The following is a 22,979-nucleotide window of genomic DNA, read 5'->3' on the forward strand; positions in this document are numbered from 1 at the left end:
CCATTTTTTGCTTGTTTTTAAACTATACAGCTTTAAACTAACTTTTTAAATACAAAAAATTGAATTGCAAACGCTTTTCATTTTCAAAATACCTAATGGTAATTTTCGTCATGTTTTTGAATAGCATAGAGGGCGCTCTTCAAAGATAGACAAAAATTAACCTAACAGTCATAAATTACTGTTACAAACTCACAAAAGATAACAAAAATATACATTTTTGCTAACGACGTTTATTTTAGTTTTCATTATTATTTTAATTGTGAGAAGCTTTTGAAGAACAGCCTGTTTTAGTTAGATTAACTTCCTATGTTGTTCATGCAAATGGAATTATGACAATTTCTTTCATATTATATCTTGTTACAAATATAAGGCATTAAAAAATTGTGCTACATGTAGAAAACACCGAACGCACACAATATAGAAAATCTGTTATTTAAAAATTTGGTTGTTCAAATGAATAAAATAGAGTAAAAAATTTTAGAAAAATAAAAGTTCTTTATTTAGTTGAGCTATAGATAGTTAATAATAGTTCAAACTGATTTGAAAAAATGTATAAGCCTATGATAACTTCTTCGAAAAATGGAAATTTAATTAACAGAAATTTTCAGATTTAAATATTTGCTTAAATAATATTTTTTCTCGAACCAATATCATTTAAATTATCCTATGAAATACTATTGAAATAAAATATTAGCATTTGTTTATTATAAAGAATTCTGCAAATATGCACTTTTTAAAGAAACCAAAATAAAACGGATAGATGTTTTTTTTATTTTACGACCTGTTGTTATGTTTACATAGATCAATGATTCAGAAAAAAATTAACAAAAATATTTGTTAGCGAACTTTAGAGAATATTTACGATAGAAACGAAGAAAATTCCTGGTTATTATTTTATTTGATGTATAAAAAGAATTAATAATCAAAAAGGGAACAATGCAGTGAAAATCAAGCATAATTATTACCAAATTCTTAAATATTTATTTAAAATTATATTTATTAAATATTTATTGGTCAGAAATCATGCATAACAAAAATTAGAATATTAAGTATTGAGTGACGAATTTTTTTCCCATCTTAAATATTTGTTTTATTCGTTGAAAAGGAGAAGCCCAAGAACTATGTCAAATAACTATTTACATAATAAAATTTACAAATAATGTACCGTAGTATCGATAATTGTAGAATTTGACTATTTTAATTTAAAATAACTTATTTAATTTTTCCTCCTTTAAGTGTAGCTATGCATTTATTAACTTTGAGCAGTCATTTGCAATTTTTTTAAAGCTATATACTTTCTTATTATTGTTCATTGCATGACATTGTTAATCATCGTAATTATGTAACGATTTACTATGTATTAGAATGCATTTTCGTTGGATTGAGTTCCTTTGATAAATGAACTAAACCGGTTGAAACGAGATTTATAACACTGCTATTTACATACTGATAAAACTCAATTTATTCAGACTTAAAATTTTTATTTTGACTAAAAAAACAAGGTCACCAAGTCAATAACAACAACAATAAAAATGAGGAATTTAACTCTTCTTTCTCTTTTTTTCTTAAACCTTTTTTTCCCTTCCTTTCTCAAATAAAGTAACATGGTTTAGTGGCTTCTGTAAGCGTGCTGTGGTTATAACAGTCAGGGAGGAATTTTATGGCCCTCATAAAACTGCGCGGCGCGCTTCTCCAATTGGCCCCGGGACGCCTCGCTCCAAGATAACAGCCAACCCTCCAAGCAGGGCCTCTGACAAAATTATGGCGGCGCGGATAGTTTTATAGGCCTAAGCGAGCCGTTTTATGGCTTTGGGAGGAGAGAACATGCCACTGTCGAATATTTACGATGGGTTTGGTTGTTGTAAAAGCTCCATCGCTGGCTTTTGCAGAGCCACAAGCCGGACAGTACACGAAGAGGCAAGACTTCGTTGGAATTTCTATTCTTCGAACAAAATTTTCTAACGGAACTCCGTTCGAAGACGAAAACAGTTAGGCCTAACGTTTAGGAGAATGATAACAGCAATGGCGGACGGATTGTTGTGGTTTTCGTTGTTGCGTGAGCTGTAGACGCTATTTATCGAAGTAGTGACTGGGTTTGATGCTGTTTTACATCGAACTGTTGAAATGTCGGTGAGTATGTTTTAATACAAGTGATGTTATTGCTGCATGCTGATGCATTGTAGCTACATAAATAGATTAATTCATTTTATAATTATTAGCTTAGAAAATAATACGTTTTTTTTATTGTTTATCTTGCTAATTGTATCTAAAGATGTATAAAGACATCAAAATACGAGTATTTTTGAATTGCAAGTGTAATTAACTCACGATCGGTTAATCTATGTATTTTAAGAAATATTTACGAGCATAAAAGTGTAAATAAGTTATTTAAGCTTTAAATGCTTTACAAATCAAATATTAATTACCAAAACACTTGTGCACATAAAGGTAAGAAAATTTAATTAGCGAATCAATAACGGCATGCTTGATGAATCGTAACTTTTTTTGGCCATATTAAAAATGATAAAATTGCACTAAAAATTGTAAATATTGCACAAATAGAATAGTTACTATTAAATCTACGAAACAAGATTTATAAATAGATTATTATACAAGATTATCACTTGTTGCTTGTTTCATTTTCAACTAGTTAATTGCAGAATGAAATTGCGTGTGTATTGCAAAAAAGGCGCTTAAAAATTACCAGTATTTCAGAAATCAAATAGTATATCTTAAAATATACGACAAACAGCTAAGCGAAAGTTATTATTGTAAAGTTCAACTATTGTAAATCTATTTTCTTGACAAAGCGTTTATTCATATTTAAAATCGTAAGGCAGATATTTAAATCAAAAACATTTTTTTAAAATCTAACAACACATTTTTTTAATTTACCATAAACAGAAAAGTGTGATTGATTTACATTATAAACAATCACCATTTGTCTATACTACATTGAAGTCTTAAAGAAAGAATATCAATTATACATACTTTACTATTAATTGTTAGTAATTTGTAGAGTAATAGTTATTTTTTTTAATCCGACTTAATTACAGTATTTTCAATGCAGTGTTATTATCTTGAAATTTTATAAGAATTGATTATAAACATAACAAGTGAATTGATTTGTAATATGTCATTTCTTTCTAAGTCAATGTTTATTTAAAATGTCACAGAAATTAAGTCTAACAGACACAATCAGTCTTCTAAAATTTTTATGAGTTTATACCTAAATCCAATACCTTAATTTAATATTTAGTCAACATTTTATTTAATATTAAGTACATGGTGATTCAATTAAACTATGTTTCTATTTTAAATTCTTTTTACTTTTTGAAATATTTGTGACTATTTTTTTAGTGCTGAAATCATAAACACAAAAATGTCCTAACAATATTAACTAATTATTATTTATTATTTTATGAATTTAGAATGCCTTTATAATTTTACAGTGCATTCATCATAATTTCTGTTAAAAAATTTATGTACGTTATTTTAATTTCACTCCAAAATATTTAATTAAACTAATCATCTAATTCTTATCCAATGAATGAACTTTTGAAACTTTTTTCAATGACTGATAGAAAAAATGCTATTAAAAATCCCACGCTCATAAATTGTGTTTTTTATGTCATGTTATTCGCAAAATTAATATTTTCCATGATTTTTCTAAATTTTATTTAATGTAATTTGTTAGGTTAAAAATTACCACCTTTATATAAAATTTTTTTTTTAGATTTTGAGCTACTTTAACTTGTCTATTCTAATGCAAATCAAGACGAGAACTTATTTTTCCCTATATCTTTAAAATAATTAACTAACTTTATTAAAATGTTCCTTCGTATAAGGAGCAGATAAACAGTGATTTCCATAAATCTCTTATCAATCTTTACTTTTCTACACCATTAATATTTGTGGAGATTATAGGGGGATGCAATGGTTATATGGTGGGGTAATATTTATCTACACCACCATATAATCTATACCGTTATCTTATCTAAACCATTAATATGTGTAAATTTTTAATGTAAATTAATGAATGCTTTTATTCCCTACTTTATTTTTCAGCAAAATTAAAAGATATTGATTTTTAAGTATTTTTCGAGTAGTAACTAAATGTTGAATTATATTAAAATGCTTAACAATAAGAAGAGAAATTATTAAAACTTACTCTGACCGACATGAACCTTCCTCATCCATGGATAAATCTGTGGAGGATTAGATGGGTATGCCGATTTCTGCTGCCCTTGCTGTTGTGCCGATTGGGGCGAAGAATCTTGTGGGCCCTGATTCTGTTGCTGTGGGCTAGCCTGTTGACTCGCTGTCTGCTGCGATGGGGGCACCCCTTGAGAATGCGTGGGTGAGGGGTGCTGCGAGGCCTGCCTCGGGGGTTGAGGGGAGGTTCTAGACTCCGGACTCCCCGCTGGAGGTGGGTGGGAGCCGCTAGTACTCAAATCTTGGGGAGATGCAGCACTGGGCTCAGCATACTTGCAACTGGGCACTGGAGTAACAGAGGGGGTCGGGGTACGAGGACTCTGACTGGGGTTCGGGTGGCTCATGCGGTTTTGCGAGCAGCTGTTGAAATGATGATCTCCATTTTGTAAATGTGATACATTGTGTTGAGGATAGGGCCCATATTGCTGTACCGGTGAACCGGGTCCGCTGTAGCATCCCCCGTAAGCTTGCACCTGTGGTGTGTAATAGTCCTGGCTCGAGGAATCTTGGCTACGTTGTCCGTAGCAGGAAGTTAATGAGTTCACAAACTGATAAGAACTCATTTTATTTCAGTCGGAAAAACAAGCGAAAACGTTCGAAATGTTCCCTCAAAAAATGTTCGATGGAATTTCACAGTTTATATATGTAACATAACTAATGCTATTAAAATGTGTTATGAGCTATTTTGAGTTCTACGAAGAATTTCTCCTCGAAAAATTCGAAAATCCCAAGTTTTGCATGCAAGGGAATTTTTTTTTTCAAAAAATGTCCATGTTCGGCTTTAATTATTTGTCCATTTTTCTTTTAACAAGTCCAGTTTTTTTTAATATACATAAATTTAAATGTATTTTTTCGATAAGTCACTATGTAGTGTAGTCGAAAAAAATTCCAAAGTTCGAACACTATTTGACGAAGCCGACGATCGCCAAAGCACACGGTTAAGATGAGCGCCGCATCCGATTGACTTAGAACAATCGCGTCAAGAGATGTCAAGAGCTGACTTGTTTATGACTGTTCAGTTGGCGAGCGCGAATTACGACTGGGCTCTTCCACTGGCGCTGTGCCGGTAAAAGGAAAGCTATCGCCAGAGCGCACTGGGGAAGAATTCTGGGTGGGCGGTAGTGTGCTCTAGGGCGGGCGGGCGGTCCAACCAGTCTGCGTCGCGGGCTCTGCTGGGAGAAAAAGGCTCACTCCCCCTTCACTTCTCTGAGTGACAGCTCGAAAAGCAACTTTCCGCGGATACACACACACACTCACATTGCCTTTTTGATCGATACCTTTTGCTTTGGCGAATACCTCCCCTCACCTTCCACCCCACCACCTTCTCTTTTCTTCTCCCCCATCCCCCTCTACCCCGACCACATTATAATTTCCCGCCTTCCCCTTCCCTCCACATCAATTAATATGTGCCAGAATAAAGAATTTTTATTTTTACTCTCTGCGTTTTTTTTGTAATCTTTTTTATTTATCCCCCATCCCCCCAGCGAAAATTTCGCCTTGTCATTTCTTCGTTTCCTCCCCTCACCTCTCATGTCAAAACGTGACTCTAGATTCGGAAAGTTTTATTTTATTTATTTATCCTTTTTATATTTATTTATTTATTTTAAGTTTTTACTTTTGTGTGCAGTTATTACTTCTCTTTCTTCCTCTGCTGTAAGTTACACGTGACCTGCGATATGATGTGTATTCTTCAACCATATATATTTCTTGCCACTGCGTATGGGTGAAGGGAAAAAAAAACGTTCTCACAATTGGCCCTGGGACCTGAAAAAGGGAAGAAAACAGGGAAAAACTACTGCCTTGACCTTAAGAAGTTGATGGATTGGCTTTTAAATACACTAACTTTAGAGCAAATGGAGGGAGAAAACGAAGAAAAAAAAATACATCTAATAGAAATAAACGCTCATATTTTCTGAGTTTCATTTCATGAAAGCCTTTATCTTTTAATAATTCTATTTTTCGATTACTTTTCGAATTGATTTTTCTGAAAATTGAAAAATAGCAGAGTTTTGTTAACTTTAGCTTGATTAAATGAAAAGTGTATTACTATTATTTTTTCTGTTAACAATTTCCGGTGTTTTTAATTTAAAGAAGTACTGAATGAAATTTTTCCTAATTAAATTATTGGGAAAACTATGAAATGCTGTTCAAATATATTAAATTAATTAACTATAATTTTGTTTCCAAAAAGAAAAGTATTGTTTTATTGGTTAAAACGGTCTAGAAAGGGAAATAAAACGTATTTTAATTATAAGATTCTAATATTTTTTTCTCTTTTTTGTAATGCATATAAATATTAAGATAGTTTTGAGTGTAGATATCAAAATTACCCTTAATGGAATAAATATAAATTAAACGTTCAGTATTTATAATTCAACTGTATTTTTAAATTTTACAGCTCTAAGAAAATGCTTACACTTGATTGGGAAAATCTTTAAAATTTTCAAGTAATTTGTTAAATATAATATTTAGGAACTTTAAAATCCTTATAGCCTGCTCCAATTATTCTCTATGTCTTTTTTTTTTTTTTTTTTCAAGCTTGTCCTCTATCTGCTTCTTTGTATTTATTGCTGCAATTGTTTTTCAATCTTGCTATTAGAAATTTTAAAAAAAATCCGTATCCAATACAAATATATCTTCAATGGAACATTATAAATTCATTTAAAAAAATTTTAATTTTGGCATGTTTCAAAAAGTAAATAACTAAGTACACATAATAAAATGATGCATTGCATAGTTATGTGTTTAAAAATATAGAAAAAAAATATGATGTGATTTCCTCGTTATTTTCCTCCGATACTCTTGAAAAATGTCATAATTTCGAAAATTTTATTTTCATTTTAAATCAGAAAATATTATGATTTGATTTCGAGAAGCGTTTAGATTACAGTGAAAACTAATAAAACATATTCCGAAATAAATTGATAGTTTACGAACTGTAACAAGTTACTTTATAAACTCGTAGTAAAAAAATTGAAAGTAAACAAATTTTATGGATGAAAAACAATTTTTAATTTAATAAAGAGTCTTATCAACTTACAATAAAGAAAGTAATCTGTGCTATGAAATGCAATTAATTTATAATTTAATTATTTACATATCCCTTTATTTTAGTAATTTATTACTAATAAGATGAAATTTAATGGCATCTCTCCTAATTCGGGATTAAGTTTTAGAATAATAAACAATAATTCAAAAATTAATCCATCAATGTTTAATTTTTTCGCCACTAGATGGCTCTTCCGGCTCAAAGTTCTATCCTTTCCTGCTTGTGGTTGGTTCTCTAATGAAATGTTATGTTGTTTACTTACTGAATCACTGTTTTATAGAGGTATTTTTTCTTTCTACTGTATGTTAAAATATAATTCTAAAATACTGAAAAACTGTGTAAAACTCTTTTTTTACTCATTAAAAAATCGTGTACTTTTAACCAAAGCATAACTTTTTAGTTTTAAAATTAATGTGATTTGAAAACTTATTTTCAAGGTGCATTGTTATTTACTTAAAAACACATTCATAACACTGTAATAACGAATATACCTAATGTATGCGTTATTGTAAGTGTAGTATTTTATTTTTTATTTTGTTTTGAAATTAAATAAGGTCCAGTCAGAATTAGAAAATTCTATAAGTAGTTTAGAACCACCTATAAAAATAAGTACAAAAGTTATTTGCTGTGGGAAATTATGTTACAAAAGTTAAAGTTTATATTTCTCAGATTTATATTTTAATAAGCTTTAACAAATCACAAAACTAATATATTCTCAGAATATATTAATTAATATACTAATATATTCATAAAACTAATATATCAATATATTAATTTAATTTCATAGCATTAACGACATTACTATTTTTCTTATTAATTTGCAACATTTTTTTTTTCAATATGAAAATAAATATTTCAGCACTCAAAATAAGATTCAGACTGAAAATAAAACTTAGCATCACTTTGTATTAAATAATTTTCGGAATATATAAAAATAGGATGTTTTTCATTTCTAGAAGATTTTCAGTAAAACAAAACAAAACGCAAAGCTTTTGCAAAGTATGCTAATTTGGTTAACTTGACCCCAAGTAAAGAGTTTCAAATTTATAATAAAACATACTTAAATTTTATAAATACCTTGTTTCTTATTTAAAAATTCAAACTTATTCTACTAAATATTCCTCATTAAAACTGGTAAAGAAAGCTAAAAAAAAGACAATTTGTTCACTAAAAATTTATGATGGCAAAATTCCTTTACATCAACTTTAAAGTCTCAAATTTATACCGAATGTTCAAATTTTAGTTAGCCTTTAATTTAAAGTGTCTGGCATGTTGAGCAAATTATTTGAATTGAATTTTACAATGCACCAAGTTTAAAATATAGAATATATCATGTAAGGTATTAAAATTAAAGTTTGCTTTTCATTAATTATTATTATATTTATCGTTATTATATTCATGAGATTATTTATTGTTTTCAGTTCTCGCTTAATTGTATAAAACAAAAGTCATGAAATGGAAGAAAAAAAAATTTAAAAATTTTTTCACTATCTGGAATGGAGTTTACGTTTTTCGAATAAGAAATAGAGAATACAATAGGTTGTCATTTTAATAGGGATTTCATGCAAATTTGTTTCTCAAAACAGGTGTTAGTTTAAGAATGAATCAAATTTTGCTAGCAGTTATACATTTGAAAAAACTAAGGGGGTTTCACCCCTCTTTGATTTACTTCACTCAAACATCATTTGGTTAGTATATAAGTATAGAGTGATTTGTTTCGCAGTCAAGACTTGTGGTCCTCTCCTGGTGCGCTGTTACCTTAGATGAAGAAAAAAGTTTAAAGAACCTGCTAACGCACAAGTGTACAGTACGTATTTCTCTAAAGTAGAATAATTATTAATTACACTACTGAATATCTCTGAGTTGGTCGCACGATGAGCGCGAAAAGGAATTATTCAAGTTAATCGAAAAGATAGAAGTCTTAGAAGTAATAAATTTTAAAAAATCCTAAACAGAATATCAAATCAATTTGAAACTTCTCAAGTTTCAAAAATTTAAGAAAGCGAATAAAACCAGAAAGAGTTTGAAAAAAATACTCAAGTCATGGAAGACTTAGTAGGAAAAGAAAGAGAAAATCTAATTTCGATGAAATGACAAATTAAACGGGTATGAAAATAGTCTTCAATTAATGATTTCGGAAGGAATAAAATGATATTACAGTACCTATATTATACTTTTAATTAGCATTAGCATTAATTAGCATTTTAATTAACATTTTTTATAATAACACTGGCAGCTTTAATTATAATTGTCTATTGATCATAAAAGGAAATTTATTTAATCAAAAAAATATTATATTCATTAGAAAATAAAAATTTAGCATTTAAGACAGAATAATACACTAGCCCTTTTTATCAAATAACATTTTTAATTGAATAGATCTGACTGGATCTAATGGTATTACTTTAAGCGGAGTTGACTGCATATTAAACATAGAATATTAAAAAACAAGTTCACTAATTATTTGAATTTAGGAAAATGTTTACGTCATCATTGTTTTGGGTGTAGAAAACCATTTTATTTAAAGGCTTGGAGAAAAATTTATTTTTAATCTTACCAATATCATAATAAAAAATATTTTAATGACAAAATTCCAAGAGGTCATTCTGAAGTCATTTAGGAACTATTTACAATTTAATACGGTTCAAGTTGCGCCGTATTTTGCTCGCCAAAAAAGTTGAACCACATTATGATACAACATTATCCAAAATTTCTGACAGTGTCCTATCCTCATTCTAATTAACTGAAAACTTTATATTTGATATAAATCAATCAATAATTTACAGTAGAGCGTATATAATAATCATTAATCTGTTGAAAGATCTTAAATAAAGATGGGCAAATGTAAGTCAAACCTTCCAAGTCTCCATCATGGTGGACTTGACATCCTCCTGAAATAATCATTAATGCAAAACGTAACATTAAAGGAGCTCACGGTTCCTTTGTTGATGCTAATGTTAAAATAAGTAATAACATTATACAGCTGTAAAATCATTTATTTGTTTATGATCTGACTTTCTTCCTCGAAATGAGGTTTTCATGATGTAGCTATTTGAAGCTTTGGGATGTCTTTTTCAGAACAATTGTTGCAAAATGAAATAAATTCGCTTAAAACCTAAATTCGCCCTTAAATCAAGGTGTTTGTAGCTACTATTAACTAATATTCTTTCTATTTGTTTTTCCCCCATTGCTGTACTTATCTTAAAAAAAGAAGAAGAAATTTTTTTTTTAAATTTTTATCTACGTTTAAAATTAATTTTTATCAGGCAAAAACTTTTTAAACTACAAATTCCCTTGACTAAATAAAAGAGTTTAAAAAAAGTAAGTATTTGAAAATTGTTTCACCAGCTTTCTCGGGAAAACCTCAGAACCGGCCATTTAAATATGTGTTATAATAATTAAATAAGAGTTGCACTTCTATGTCTTAAGAATGTTTTGTAAGACTTTGCAAATACTATCCACTCTATTTTCTAAAATGGATACAATTAAAATTTAATAAACCAAGTCGAAACTAAGAAAGGTAATATTGTATGTGTTCATGTTAAAAATTTTATAGATTGTATTGCAGTTCAATTGTATTGCAAGATTGTGTAGATAGATTGTAATTCAAGTAACTGCAGGTTTGGAAATGGATGTGATTCAAAAATAAGAATAAATTCATTTTTATCATCGAAGTCTAAACAAAAAATCTGATGATAAAATAAATAAATAAATTTACATATTTTATCTAAATATATTAAGTACGATAATTTACGCAAAAAATAAAAATAAAATAGACTGAATTTTATCATCTAAGTTGAAAGAAAAATGCAATATTGAATGCATTTAGTTGGCTGAAGGGCTACGATTTTGCATATTTTTGACTGAAGGTTTGATACGACCCAAAAATAAAAATAAATTTTATCGTCTAATCGAAATAAAAATATTATTCTAGAGCGCGCAATAAATTGATTAAAAATAAATAAACTTAATCCTTGCATGTTTTTATTTGACTGAATGTTTAGAGATTGACGCAATCCAAAAATTTTTTTTTTATCATCTAATAGAAACCAAAACATTATTGCAGTGCACAGAAAAAGTTGATTGAAAATAAAATAGAGGAATTGAATTTACTGAAAATAAACTAATTGAATGTGATTAGTTGGTTGAATGTTTAGACATTGATGCAATCCGAATTTAACTAACTAATGAATGATCTAAGTTGATACGAAAAGTATCAAATGAATCAAGTTGACTGAAGATTTAGAGATTGATTTCGTTTCGTGATCCTTCAATCGTTTTACGACGTGTGAAATTTATGGAGGTCGTTACCAATTCCAAAAGTAACAATGTTGCACTTGTTTTAACCATTCAGAGTTCATTAAACTAACGTTTTTAAACGAGAGACGATGCAGCAGACATCAAACGATTTTGGTGCATGGCTCCCCCGAATTAGCAAGTTTTATTTTTACTTTTCATCGCGAAAGCGAGAGAGTTTGATGAATTCTTGGCACGAAATATCCGTTCGACAGGCAGTGGCCGCCAGGGGGCGCTGCAGAAGCGAATCTCTGACTACTTTTTGATAACACTATACTACCGATTTACGAAAAATGGTAGTTTTGAAGAGGGGTTGGGGGAAAAGAACCACACGAAAATATCACGCACAGAAAACGCTGCTGTGTGTGTCTCTTTCACGGGAAAGAGACTTAAGATTAAAATATCATTTTCGCCTTTTCGCATGCTCTGAAAAATGCCATTTATTGTATCGTGTCATTCCAAAGAGAATTTAAAAATTGTAAGGACAAAAGCTTGAGGGGGTTGGGGTATAGGGGGAGACTGAAGACGATTTGATTCGTTGTTTATCTCATTCAACTATCATTTCAAATTTTTGTCAGAGTTGGAGAAAAATTATTGTTTTGCCGAGTGCAGATGTTGTTGTGTTTTGAAATCAAATTATTGTAACGGTTGAATGAGCTTTAAAAGAATTTAGATATGTTCAAAAAAAAAAAAAAGTTTTCATTTGTTTATTTTTATTGATTTAAAATGTGGTGCACTTTGAGAAAAGACAGTTTAAAAACAAAAGCTTATAATTTCATATTGAAATGGCTGACAGTAAGACTTTATAATTGCTAAAAAATAAAGCAAATTTAATAACATTTTAGTCAACTTTAGATTGGTTTTGATTATTATTGTGTTTCTAAATTAAAATGTAGGTACCAATGCCTATGAAAAAAATTTATTCTACTTATTTTTTATGAAAATTTGTCTTTCATGATATTTAAAATAGAATACATATTCATAAATAAAAAAATTAAAATTAAAAATGCATCGTGCCGTTGACTAAAACGTTAAAAATTACAAAACACGGATTACATAGCATTTAAAAAGTGTAAGAATCTGAATTGCATTTCTACTTGAATGAATCATTAAATATGGATGACTACGAATAATGCTGGAAGTAATTGAAACAACCCTTAGATTAAATTTCGTTTAAAAGGATATTTAAAGTGAAATACACCTGCTTTGAAGGATATTTAAATGAAATACGCATTCTCAAAATTAAAAATTAAATTTGAAAAGATGCCGTACTGGTTATTGCGAATTATTTAAGATATGAGTGAAAATGAATTACTTTTAGTAGTAATTGAATGAATCAATGAGTACGGATGCTGCAAGTAATTGAATGAATCAATGAGTACGGATGCTGCAAGTAATTGAATGAATCAATGAGTACGGATGCTGCAAGTAATTGAATGAATCATTATATGACATTTTGTTTTTAATGATACTTAAATTGTATGTTTGAAATTATTTTGTCTTGAAATTTAAAAGTAAAATTTTAAAAAAATGAAGACGGAAATTTTACATAATACAAATTACGCTATTGTGGAGCAGTTGAAAAGTGTATGTATGTGAAATACTTATAGAAGAAATTTACATTTAAATTTATGGAATCATTGCACGAAATCTTCTCAGTAAAAAATTACGGATCAAATTATTATAAGAAGTATTTGCACCCTGAGAGCAGCATCCGTAAAATTCATTTTTACCGATAAATTTAATACCTTAACTTTCACAGTAATATTTTTTTAATTACTGTGATTTAGTGACTTTACAATAAATATTAGTGCAAAACTTATTGTATATCATATATTTTGCTCCATAAAATTTTACGGTAAAAAGTAGCGGGACTCATAGTGCCAGTACTTTTTGCCACAATTCAATCCGGAATATTTTACAGTGCCAGTTTGAATGATATTTAAAATAAATTTTAAATATCATTAAAAACGACATTATATTAGGGAAATAGAAAGTCAAATTCAAAAAGACGCTGTGACCTTGATCTAAACTTTACATATTACAAGTATTGTGATTGCAAATTAGTTCATTAGAAATGAAAAAGGATGCATTTTACTTTTAAAATTAGTTCACATTCAACGAATTGTAATGTCGTATAATCATGTTCAGATATTAACTGTGATGACGAAGTTCCAATTTTCTAAAATAGAAATGTGGTTGAACTAAAATAACTTTGTCCCAAAATGAGTCAACTATCTGAAGTTGACGCAAATTTGAATGTAATTTTGTAATGATTAACATGAAGAAGCATTTTTTAAGGATGCATAGACTGATTTTGAAGAATAACGTATAATAGAAGATAATTTTAATTTACTGTTTGAGTCGAAAATCAAAGTTTATACTCTTTGTCCTGTAATTGTCCTTTAGTACATATTTCTAGAATTTCTGTCAGTAATGAAATTAAAATCAGTATGTTTATTTACAGTTACGCATAAAACGAATAAGCAAAAACTATATCAAAGTCTGAGGATTCACTGTTAAAAAGGGCCTACTTTAAAGATGAAAAACAGCTCCATGTTACTGAAGGAAAGTAAAAGGTGATTTAACAAAAGCATTTCTGAATTTTTTGTGGACAATCGAAGTGGTTTTGATGTTTTTAATCTCGCCTTTCTCAAAAGTAAGTCATCAGGTTTTGTGTGATAAAGTCTTTTACTTTCTCTGAAATATTAATTTGTCAACATTCTATGAATACACTTTTCTTTTTAACATAATCTATATTGATACAATATTAGAAAGCACTAAATCTGTGGATATAATCGAGTGAACTGAAGACGATATCTTTTCTTTGTTTCATTTTCTAACTTTTAGCTCTCTAATTTTTATTATCAATTTTTTTTAATTTTTAATAATTTTCATATTTTTGTATTATTTTTGCTATCCAAGTTTATATATATATATATATATATATATATATATATATATATATATATATATATATATATATATATATATATATATATATATATATATATATATATATATATATATATATATATATATATATATATATATATATATATATATATATATATATATATATATATATATATATATATATATATATATATATATATATATATATATATATATATATATATATATATATAACTTACAAAAATCAATAATCCACATGTTCTACATAGTATAAGTTTAGAAACTTCTATTCTATGCTCATAAATATTTAAATGTTTATGTTTAAAAAAGAAAAAAAAAACAGCAATTTATTTAAATTTTTCTAAGATCGGATGCACAAAGTTTTTATACAGATAATATTGATTCAGATTTAGGTTTGTTACTTGCACATTAGTTTTTTAAATATGCAAATGATGACACACGAGTGAAATTTTCTAATATCGTGTATTTTATACCAGACACAGTATTCTCAAAAACAATTCTCCAATTTATAGTTTAAAAAAGAAAATTCGGAATGTAATATCAATAAGATGTATTGTTAAAATATTTAATTCGATTTATTCTAGTCACCCCACCCATTTCTAAAATAGCTCTCCTAAATTAAGGAGAAAAAAAAAACCGAAAAGTTTTTTTTTTATCCTTTTACCATTTTTTCCTCTTTTTTTTAAATCAAGTTTACCATACACGTTTCTTCAGAAGACGCATCGATAGCAATTCGATATCGATATTTTTTTGAAGTGTGTACATCGATTCTCAATCGAGAATCGTTCAACAATTCTAATTTCGTTTTGCAAACAGCGAACGGGGAGAATAATAATAATACTAATAATGAAATAATTCATCTCGAGGGTTCGCAAAAACGGAAAAAAAGAACGAAACGAAGGAAGAAAGTGTGTGACAGGCATTCATTTTCGAATCACGTGTTACTCTTCTAACGAAGCTATCAGAAGGGACGGGAAAAAGCCAATACAGCCATTAATAGCTTTCCTGGCTCTTTTTAACGAGCCGAGAAGACCAACTTTATGACCTGAAGGATTGAAGGGTTTGTAGTTGTGCGGAATTAAAAGATTGAGAGATTTTTTTTCCTCCTTTGGATCTTATTCTCCACAAATGATTTGGATCATAATCTTCCTAAGATTGGAGACGGAAAGAAGAAGAGCCTCAAAGAGATGAGCGATTTGATTGAGTTCTTGATCTTTCGATAATATTTTGGGAGAAATCCGCTATTTTGGTTGCTTAGGATTTCTTTTCCCGTTCGACAGCAATATATCAATTTCATTTAGCAAATGATGATAAATGCATCTCTACAAATGCAAAGATCTCTTTTATTTGGCTATTCTCATGTTGCGAAGTACAAATGTGTTTGTCATTAATCTTTAAAGTGTTGATTTTTTTAAAAAATTGTTATCAAATAACAATGTTTTTATTTTTCTTTCAAATGATAACAGAAAATGTGTTTTTATCTCTTAGAAGATGAAAAAGTGTAGTGTTTTTAATTGCTCGAAATTTAAAGATTGAGCGTCTTATTTTTCATAAATAATTTGGATCATAATCTTCCTTAGATGGAAGATGATATTCAACGACATGAGATATTTAAAATTGATTTTTTGATCATTCGATTAAAATTTTAAATGCAATCCTCTTAAAATTGGAGACGGAAAGTTGAAATATGTACATCAGATTTTGATGTATTCATTTATAAAAAAAAAAAATAATAATAAATTTTCTTTTAAAATTTTTTATCCCGTTTACTTGGAAATGATCTCAAAAAGTATAAAGTGAAATAGTATATATTTCAAGCGTCACGCAGTTGCGATAAATTATTTTAATTTGTCTTTAGGAAATTAAAATCTACATACCAGATTTTAAAATATAAATATCACAAAAAATGATAGAAAGTATTTTTAGCTAAAAATAAATTTTTCCCTTGATATATAGATATAGATTGAAAAATTAAGAAGACATTTTCTTGCATGTTTTTATTTATTTATTATTTTTAATGTTACGCAATATTTTCTAAATTTGTTTTAGATTTCCTGCTGTTATAATATATTATAAAACCTTCAAAAACAGAAAAAAAAGGAACGAACATGTTTTAAAACATCAATACAATGTCAAATTAAAATGCGCTGATATTATAGATAGGTACATAGATAAGCAAGGTAGGTAACTCCAATTGTTTTAAAATATTTAATTTCTTTCATTCAAATACTTGTTGAATATGTTGTAGACTAATCGAATATTTCGACTCTCTGCAATCAGCCGCCATCATTTTTTAATGCGCTTGACTAATTGGAAAAAAATCCACTACTTTTTAATCATCCTGATACATTTTTAAAGTTTATTGAAGGGAATTCATATGTATTTGGGTTAAAAAAAACATATTTACTATGTTATTAGCTTGATTTATTTCAAACTGTTTTCATAAAGCCTAGAGAAGTGAAGGCTCATTGCAAATAACCTTTTCAAAGATTGCAATAATCCTAAGCAATTAAATCTGAATGAGTCAATAGCTTTCCAGACAATAGCAATTCAATCTGATTAGGATATTCCGTAGTTGGATTTCCAAAGCGTCGACTTTTTCAATTAGTTTACTGTTAGTTATAGCTGTGTACTACTTGTTATACTACTACTCCACTTGTTATAGTAATACTATAGATATAAGGGTTATACTACATAGTATATACCCATACTGCATAGTTATACTACTACTTGTACTACTTGTTATATACATTGCTAAATATTTATGTATTATCAAACTCTAAAGCAAAGTTGCTCAGTGAGAGTTATCATGTAAACAGTGAAGAGAACAGTAGTTGCTTAAAACAACTCATTAAAATCCTTTTCTTGTTTTTGTTGCATCCTGGGGCATTTTTTATTCATTATGATTTTGAGCAAATTTTAAGGTAGTTAATTCAGGTTTGCCCACGATACATTGCATGCTGTGTATATTATTAGTAATTAGTATATCAAATTCAAAATCAAAAGCATTTCGAAATTATACCATTTTTATTACAGGATAACTGGTTGAAGATAGTTGTAGAAAGAGCAGTACACAAAGAAGAAATGTCACCTTTTTCCTGCAAAATAGTAACTGTTCTTTTGTTTCGAACTGAAGTTTATCGCTTTACCTTCATGCATTATCTGTTCACCGATTTGTCTTTGCCAGTAACAGATAAGAATCCAGACCGATAACTCTTTTGGTACCATTCATCATGTCCATTATTCAAAGCTGGTAACAGATACTTCTGTGCTGCTAACAGATACTTCTGTAGAAACATTATCACACCAAGAAAAATGACTATTTTCCACTAAAATTTAGTATGGGTATAAATAAAATTTCTCATTTTAAAAGAGTAAATATATTCTAGAGTTTTATGGGGAATACGTTGATTTCTTCGATAATCAATTGCTTATTTGTAATGGTTTAAAACAAAGTGACATCTCATAACATTTTGGTTACTGTCTAGCCAAACTATGCTTTTTAAGATTTTATTTGCCTTGTAACATGCTTACAAAAAAGTTTTTATTCCTTAAATAAAGTAATAAAATCTAATAAAAGGTTTGAGTTGTCCATTTTCACCACCGATATCGAACGATGACAATATTCATGAATTTATTTATACTTTGGAGACACTTTTATATTGATGCCTAGCGCTCTTTTTCAGGTATAGTTCAAACACTCATCCATATGAGCTTGGATTATTTTTTGTGAGTCAAAGGCACTAGCAGGACTTTACTTAAAAGGGTGCAAGCAGGGAAATATATTTATTAAAATAACTAAAAAACCGTTTGAAAAATTTTATTAAATTTTTAATTAAATGTTGTAAATATAATTTTACACTTGCGCATCAAAAAATTTCACTAATTCAATAATTTAATGAAAACCGGTATATAAAAGAAAACCACTATTTGGTGAAAAATTTACATTTTTAATGATATTTAAATTTTAAACATGAAAAAAATGCAATTAATATTAGCTTCATTTTAATTTTTTTAAATTACTTATTTTATTATTACAAAGGAAAAAACAGTGTGTTCTAGAATAAAATTTTTTTTAATCTTCTATCAAACATTTATTTATTTATTATTGAATAATTTGTTTTTGCTATACTTTCCAATTTGGAAAAAAAATTAATTATAGCTTTAGATTTTAATGAAAAAAAATTTTAATCAGAGTATATTCAATTTAATTGCGACCATTTGCAATTAATTAAAATTAATAATTAATAACATTTGCAAGCAGAACATAGTTTTGTTTCCTTGGATTTCTAAGGGGTGCAAGGGCATCCTTTCCTCCCCCCCTCCTTTCTGGAGCATATATTGTTAGCTACTTTTAAGTATTCATTACATTTATTTGTTTTGTGATTTTCCTCAATGTTTAGGAAAAAAGTGCTAAATTTGTTTCATTTTTTTATTGGATAATTTTTTCGTATTTATATAACACAAAGAGATAATTCTAAAATCGCTTTTCATTTTTTTGGTGCCTTTTTTCCAGTTTGTTAGGATAAAAAAAATCCAGGGGGTCCAGTTTGAAGTTTTTAAATATCTGACTTTCTTAAACTTCAATTTCTCAGGACCTGTTCGACCGATTTCATTCAAGTTTTGTATTTCAAATTTTGAAATTACATTCTTTAAAATGATATTAAAATTTATTTACCCAGCAATTCAAATTCTCTGAGTATTATTAAATAAAATAATAAAAAAGAATAAATAATTATTGAAAATTATTTTTTGCATATAAATTATCTTTGGATAAACGAATTTTATAATTGTGTACAATTATTTTTTTAATTTTCTTAAATTCCCGAGACATCGCGAAAGATGCAAAAAGCAAAATTAAAATTAAGAGATCATATCTTTGGTCTGCTCTCATGACCAAACTATTGGGATCATAATTCCCAAATTACGGCTACCCCTATAAGAAAAATATGTTTATTCAGAGAAAATACTTTTCTTATGACTTATTTCGTAATTTAATATATCTTTTACTCAAATTAATTTGCATCATTGAGGTCACCTCCTTAAACCATTAAGATTGAATCTTAGTACGTGAAAATTCGATCATTAGATCAAAAGTTAGTCAGGGTGGTACGTTTTTTATTTCATAAATCTAATATATAATTCATCTTGTAACAAGCTCTGACGCTTCCTTAGTTATGTTTTTTGTAATAAATTTTAATTTTTGATTAACATATTACCTGATAAAATTTATTTATAATTTTTATTTTTAAAACAAAACCAATTAAAATGGAAATAATTCGCACTGTATTTATTTTTATTGCTTAGCTTATGAAAAGTTCATTTTTATAGCATTATTGTTTTTAAGCTGATATTAGGTCTATAACTGTTTGTTAGTTTATAATTTTTCTAGCATTGCGCAAAAATAAATATAAATATTTTTATTTTTCATTCATATAAATATAAAAATTATGTTAAAAATTAAAATGTTGTTTTAGAAAAATTAATATTTATAGCAAAATAAATGTTCACAATTATAGTTGAAGAACTGGTTAAATTTATTTTCATAGGCTAAGAAGCGTTATGAAGGAGGAGATATAGATAATAATATTTCTTCCTTTGTGATTGGCTATTGTGATTAAAAGCTCGTTGGTTGTTCACTCTTTTTTCCTATCCAATGAAGCATTCGGAAACAACAGTCTTAGATTTAAAAATTTGATCAAATTTTATGTAGACGTACAGTGATAAGAGTAATTGTGTTTTATGAATTTTTAAATTTGACGAAAAAATTCTTTAAAAGAAATAATTTATTTTAATTTCTTACTCTTAAATTGAATATTTCGTTGGAAAAACTATTACAAAGACTTTTAAAACACCATATGATCTTATCAATCTTGCGTGAAAATATTGCAAGCTAATGAATTTTTTTTTAACAATTCTCTATTAAAAATCATCATGATAATATCAAGTTTTATTTTCATAGAAACATTTTAAGTAAAGCAATTTCAGAATAAAATAAAATTACCTACAAACAATTGATTTCGTTTGAAACGCTTTTAAAAATTTTGTAGTATGTTGTACCATACTACAAAATTTCGTTCAAGCTTAATATAATGCTATCAGCCTTAATACAATGCAAAGTTGAACCATATTATCTCGATTCTTAAACTTAATTAGACATCATACTAGGGTTCATCTTTATTTGGACACATGGAGCAGTTTGAAATTCCACTAATATTGCAGCAACTTTGCAAAAGTACCGATATTATATAGTTTTCTGCTCATAGCGATCAAGAAAGGGGGTCAAGGGGATTAAGGCTCCACAATGTCGTGACAAGCTGCATAATTTGCCAATGTGGTCAGCAATGTGCATGGATCGCCTTTCAAATATTATAATTTACTTATTGGTATCCGTTCATCTAAGGCAAATGGGTGTATTAATCTGACGCAATCATCTGAAGCAAATGGATGCCATCGTTGGGGATTGAACTCTAGTCGTTCAGGATGTTTCCTCAGTGCTTTAACGAAACAGAACCGTCTTGGTAAGTATCGATATCAATAAAATTTTATGTTTAAAAGTAATTTTGGGAATGAAAATTAGTTAGGAACTTAGCTTAAAATCTGAGCTATATCTGTTCTTATGTTTTTTATAAGTTACAAAATTTTTTTGACCAAGTTTTCACGCAGATTAGCATCAAATAGTTTAACTTTTAATAAAGTGAATCCAATTTAAAAATGTAATTTTTAGATTAATTTAAATTATTAGCCTTTAAGCCTATTTGACTAATGCAAATGCTTTGCAAAAAATTTGAAAGGAACGTTTTTACGAAACTTTAACGAGAAAAATTTGTAAACATTTTAGCAAAAATTAATTTTTAAAAAATTTTTTAATTAGGAATTAATTTGGCATAGGCCTTTTTTATCCCCCTTTAATATTGGTAGTAGCGTAAACTTTTTCATTCTTAATTTACAGTATTGTTGCATTGTTTTAAATTTACATAGAGCTGTAAATTTTTGACATGGCAGTAATTTCGCATAAAAAAAAAAATCTTTTTCTTTATTAAATTTACTTCCAATGTAAAATTTTTTCAAAGGTGACAAAAATAAAATAGCTAAGGAACAAAATTTTACAAGATTTTGTCTAACCATACTTTGTACTTAGGCATAAGTGTAAACTGTCTCAATTAAAATTGATACAACTGCGAGTTCAAAATTTTAACATAGAATTATTTTCGAATAATTACGAAATTAATTCACGAATGAAGAAGGAAGAAGCATGAAAAAGGAAACCTGCTATTCATTATCTAATCCCTTTTTTTCTCTTCCTGAAAAAAATAGAAAAATTGCGTCGACAGAACATAACCTCCTAGTTAATGAAAAAAACATCAATGGAAAACTTAGAAAAAAAAAGAAAGAGAAGAAACCATAACAAAAGAGAGCAATCCATAGTTTGAGCTTAAACGCGTTCACAGACTAAAAGATAAATTTTACGAAAAACCGCAGCGTTAATTTATGAGCACAATCCTTCTTTGATTTATGTGAATGAGCATAGCTCTTCAACAGCCTTTGGCAGTGTTCTGCCGCTAGACGGCGCGTTGTCGCTTCACTGAGGTTGTTCATCAGAATAGTTGCTCTACACTGTATACGTTCTTTATTGAATGCTTCCCTTTCAAATTGAGACAGTAATGGCCGCCCTAGGGTCGTGGTTTAAGCGTTTTTCCGGACTTTTATGCGATCTTTCTAGTGTTTGGTGAAGAAAAGATTTCACTCAAGCATCTACTTGTTCATGACTCTTTATAATAAACTCTGTAAATCGTGGGAAATTTGTTTGGCTTGTTCAACAAGTTGGCGAAATTTAAACATTATTTTTATTTACTGTAAATAGAGTTTTTTAAGTTTATAATTTTTTGTCTCAAATTTATGCCCTCTACGAAATTGTTAAAGAAAAATCAATCTTAATTATGCGAAAACCGTATACTTTTTTGGCACTAAAAATTTAAAATTGACTGGAAATTTTATATTTAATGATTATTATTACTTTTCTCCAGCAAACCACCAGCCATAGTATATTTTTCTTCAAGAAGGTTGAGGTCATAATCATTTACCTCATTTACAAAATAAAATAAAATGTTAAATAGAAGGATATGGATAGAAATGTTAAATAGTTTTGAATTGAATTGATGCGTAGAGTTTCAAATTTAATGCTTTTTTTATTTACCGCACGATAGCAAATTATTTTATTAGAATTTATTGACAAAAATAAAAAGGGAGCATTGGTGAAAAACAAAAAAAAGCAGTTAGTCAAATATTAAGTTCAATTGTTTTAAACTGTGTCAATTTAGACCAATTAGTTTAAATAAAAACTTGATTTTTATGGTATAAATCTTATTTTTATATGAAACTTAAATTTATTTAACAGTAATATATTTAATAAATATCTTTAAACAGCTGAGCCTTGATCCTCCCTTAATACATAAAATGTACTTAGTTAAAAATATGAATA

General features: G+C 28.1%; 1 protein-coding gene and 1 long non-coding RNA gene across 12 annotated transcripts in view; one reads left to right on the top strand and one right to left on the bottom strand.

The window, feature by feature from the left end:
- Positions 1 to 5,470, bottom strand: part of LOC107450661 (uncharacterized) — a 74,376-nt gene extending 68,906 nt beyond the window's left edge. For all 3 annotated transcript variants that reach the window (XR_001584970.4, XM_071184660.2, XM_016066508.4), the window contains exon 1: positions 4,172 to 5,470. Coding sequence is in view for 2 of the 3 variants with exons in the window: in XM_071184660.2 (XP_071040761.1) it covers positions 4,172 to 4,778 (607 nt within the window). In the remaining variant the exon portion in view is untranslated. The remainder of the gene's footprint in view (positions 1 to 4,171) is intronic.
- LOC107450662 (uncharacterized) lies at positions 1,612 to 18,080 on the top strand. 9 transcript variants are annotated; one of them, XR_015429707.1, is made up of 5 exons: positions 1,894 to 2,130; positions 7,449 to 7,546; positions 14,028 to 14,219; positions 16,547 to 16,677; positions 17,534 to 18,080. It is a non-coding gene; the product is annotated as an uncharacterized LOC107450662 (long non-coding RNA). The 9 variants fall into 9 exon arrangements; XR_015429703.1 differs by having other exon boundaries at positions 1,992 to 2,130; positions 14,028 to 14,139; positions 17,534 to 17,671; XR_015429705.1 differs by lacking the exon at positions 16,547 to 16,677 and having other exon boundaries at positions 1,612 to 2,130.
- Positions 18,081 to 22,979: the final 4,899 nt, after the last annotated feature.

The sequence above is a fragment of the Parasteatoda tepidariorum genome, chromosome 10 (assembly GCF_982258835.1).
Source record: "Parasteatoda tepidariorum strain Cologne lab strain chromosome 10, Ptep-v5.0, whole genome shotgun sequence".
In the NCBI taxonomy this organism is placed as follows: Eukaryota; Metazoa; Arthropoda; class Arachnida; order Araneae; family Theridiidae; genus Parasteatoda; species Parasteatoda tepidariorum.